General features: G+C 43.3%; 1 protein-coding gene across 1 annotated transcript in view; it reads right to left on the reverse strand.

Moving 5' to 3' along the window:
• Positions 1–2,500, reverse strand: part of LOC125027226 (torsin-1A-interacting protein 1-like) — a 12,083-nt gene that overhangs the window by 6,818 nt on the left and 2,765 nt on the right. Inside the window, exon 2 of the mRNA XM_047616179.1 lies at positions 1–96. This exon is cut by the window's left edge and continues 78 nt beyond it. Within this exon, the coding sequence (XP_047472135.1) occupies positions 1–87 (87 nt within the window). The 5' untranslated portion in view covers positions 88–96. The remainder of the gene's footprint in view (positions 97–2,500) is intronic.

Consider the following 2,500-nt stretch of genomic DNA (forward strand, 5'->3'; position numbering starts at 1 on the left):
CTGGGGTGTTTTATTACGTGGCGACGTTCCACACTTGTCATCGTGAATACTTGGTCGCCCTGTGGCTCTTGTTTCCCCCTTAGGCATCTTTCATATCTGAAATAAAAGGGAAGAGCTGTCTGTCAAGTGAAGTTTGTCTTTTTTCTTTTTCTTCCCCTAGCATAAGGAAACCTGTGATACTGCAAGGTAGCAATTACATTTAATATAGCATAGTGTTTTGTTTCCTGAAATTCTCTTATTTCCTGTCAAGTTGGCGGGATTCCACTTCACTTTGTTCTGGTAAACTGAAATTGGGAAATTGATAAAAATACAAACCAGAACAAAAATATTTGCATCTGACATTATTGTGTATATTCTTTGGTACTGTTACTATGCATGGCAAAGATGTATAATGCTATGGCAGGGTTTTCTGAAACTATAATCTGTATCTAATCTCCCAAGCATAACTAGTGTGAAGATTACAATTTGAAGAATGCTGGAATTCAATATTCTATATAAATAGAAATGAACCCGCCGGATGCAGGTGCCTCACAGCCCATTTGTTTACCAAAATCTTGGCATTAAGCATATTTGAGTGGCTACCTACCAGGTGTTTAGCTTGTAGGCCAAGCCCATGTAAACATTCATGTGTAGTATCAAGACTCCTTGCCTCCTTTTTGCAATGATACTATGCATAATTATTTTTTTCCTGCTTTGCTATTTTCTGAGATTATATTTGTCATCAATTATGTTGTAACAAGATGGTAATTAACTGTTTTTGTTGTGCAGACTCCATACTATCTCTCTAGTTAAATTGTAATTCTGTACAATAATAATAAGTACCAATGTATTTTATATTTTTTGTTGGGCAGGAATAGAATCTTGAGCACAGACATAGTGCCCTCCCTGGAGTTGGCGCTCTTCCTCGTTTAAAAGAGCCTATTCCTAAATGCCAACTGAGTCTACTCCAGGAGCTTGTCAGTGCAGGTATCAGCCGCCCTGAGATGCCGAGGAGGACGCCTCCTGCTCGGACGCCCGTAGATCCAGACGAAGATTACGAGGGCGTCTGGACGAGCACGCAGCCGAGAAGGACCTGGACAAGATCTGCGAGGACATGTGTTGGGCGAGTATGCCGCCGAGTTAGGCCTGGATGAGGACTATGAGAAAGTCTGGATGAATCCGAAGTCAAGGAGGACATGTGCGAGACCTTTGAGGATGGACGGATTTAACAAGGACCAGGACGAAGAGGGCAACAAGGACGAGCAGCCATGAAGATGGACCAGGGACAGCGCACGCGAGAACGATATGACTGGCAATTTTGGACCATTAAAGTTGGGTCACCCTTGAGACAAATCTAAGGCGCCTCGAGGGTGAGGCTTTGGTAGGTGGCTGAGCAATGCCATTAGACATAGGCCGTTTGCCATGTGGCTCGAAGTCCGGTACAGAACCATCGACTCAGAGAGGACTTAGATGACGAGTTTATCTGACCTTGTCTGACCCCTCAGTACGTGTCTAGTACCCGATGGGCTCAGGTCATATCACCAGCCTTCTGCCCCCCACAGGGCTGGTCGGCGGACCCGTGACCCCCGCACTTAGCGCTGACCTAAGACTCGTCTTGAGTGTTCCTATCATTGTATTGCACTCTTCTTCAATAAAGAGTTACATCCGTTATAACCACTATCACTGCCCAAACAGTCACAACTTATGTACTAAGGCTCTATAGCCTTAGTACATATATATGTGTGTGTCTGTGTATGTAATGTATATCTATTTGTGTGTGTGTGTGTGTGTGTGTGTGTGTGTGTGTGTGTGTGTGTGTGTGTGTGTGTGTGTGTGTGTGTGTGTGTGTGTGGGTGCGTGCGTATGCGTGCATGTGTGCGTGTGTGTGTGTGTGTGTGTGTGTGTGGGGCAATGGGAGTGGGAATCCGTTGTTTCAGATTTGCGTCCATTAACTCTTCTCTCTCTCCCTATCTTCCTCTCTCTCCCCTACCTCTTCCTCCATTCTCTCTTTGTCTCTCTCCTATATCTCCCTATCTCTCTCCCACCCTATCTTCCTCTCTATCTTTCTCTCCTTCTGTTCCTCTTTCTCTTTCTCTGTCTCTTTTTTCTGTCTGTTTCTCTCCCTCTCTCTCTCAACCATAAAAAAGGTGTAACTTTGATGTTTTTTTTGGCTAAGCACCATGATGAGGTTGCTGAAATGTATATTTTGGGGTTAACCCAATTGGCATGTATGGTAATACAAGTTAATTTATTGTGTTTACACATAGATGTCTCTAACGAGGATTGGTCACTAGGCCCTACTGATAGACTCTTTGCTGGCTGTGGAGCCAATTGTATGTAACAAAATTCATAAAAACTGCAGAGGACAGAAAATAAATCCAAAGCGGTTGGGTTAAAGGAGGTTTCTGCAGGTAGAGCCTCCAAAATACTACATATCAGTCAGGATTTGTATAATATTACTGTAACATATTATTATTATTCAGTATATATTTTTTGTATCCAGTCTGAATGCAGTCCAGTG

The sequence above is a fragment of the Penaeus chinensis genome, chromosome 7, assembly GCF_019202785.1.
Source record: "Penaeus chinensis breed Huanghai No. 1 chromosome 7, ASM1920278v2, whole genome shotgun sequence".
Lineage (NCBI taxonomy): Eukaryota > Metazoa > Arthropoda > Malacostraca > Decapoda > Penaeidae > Penaeus > Penaeus chinensis.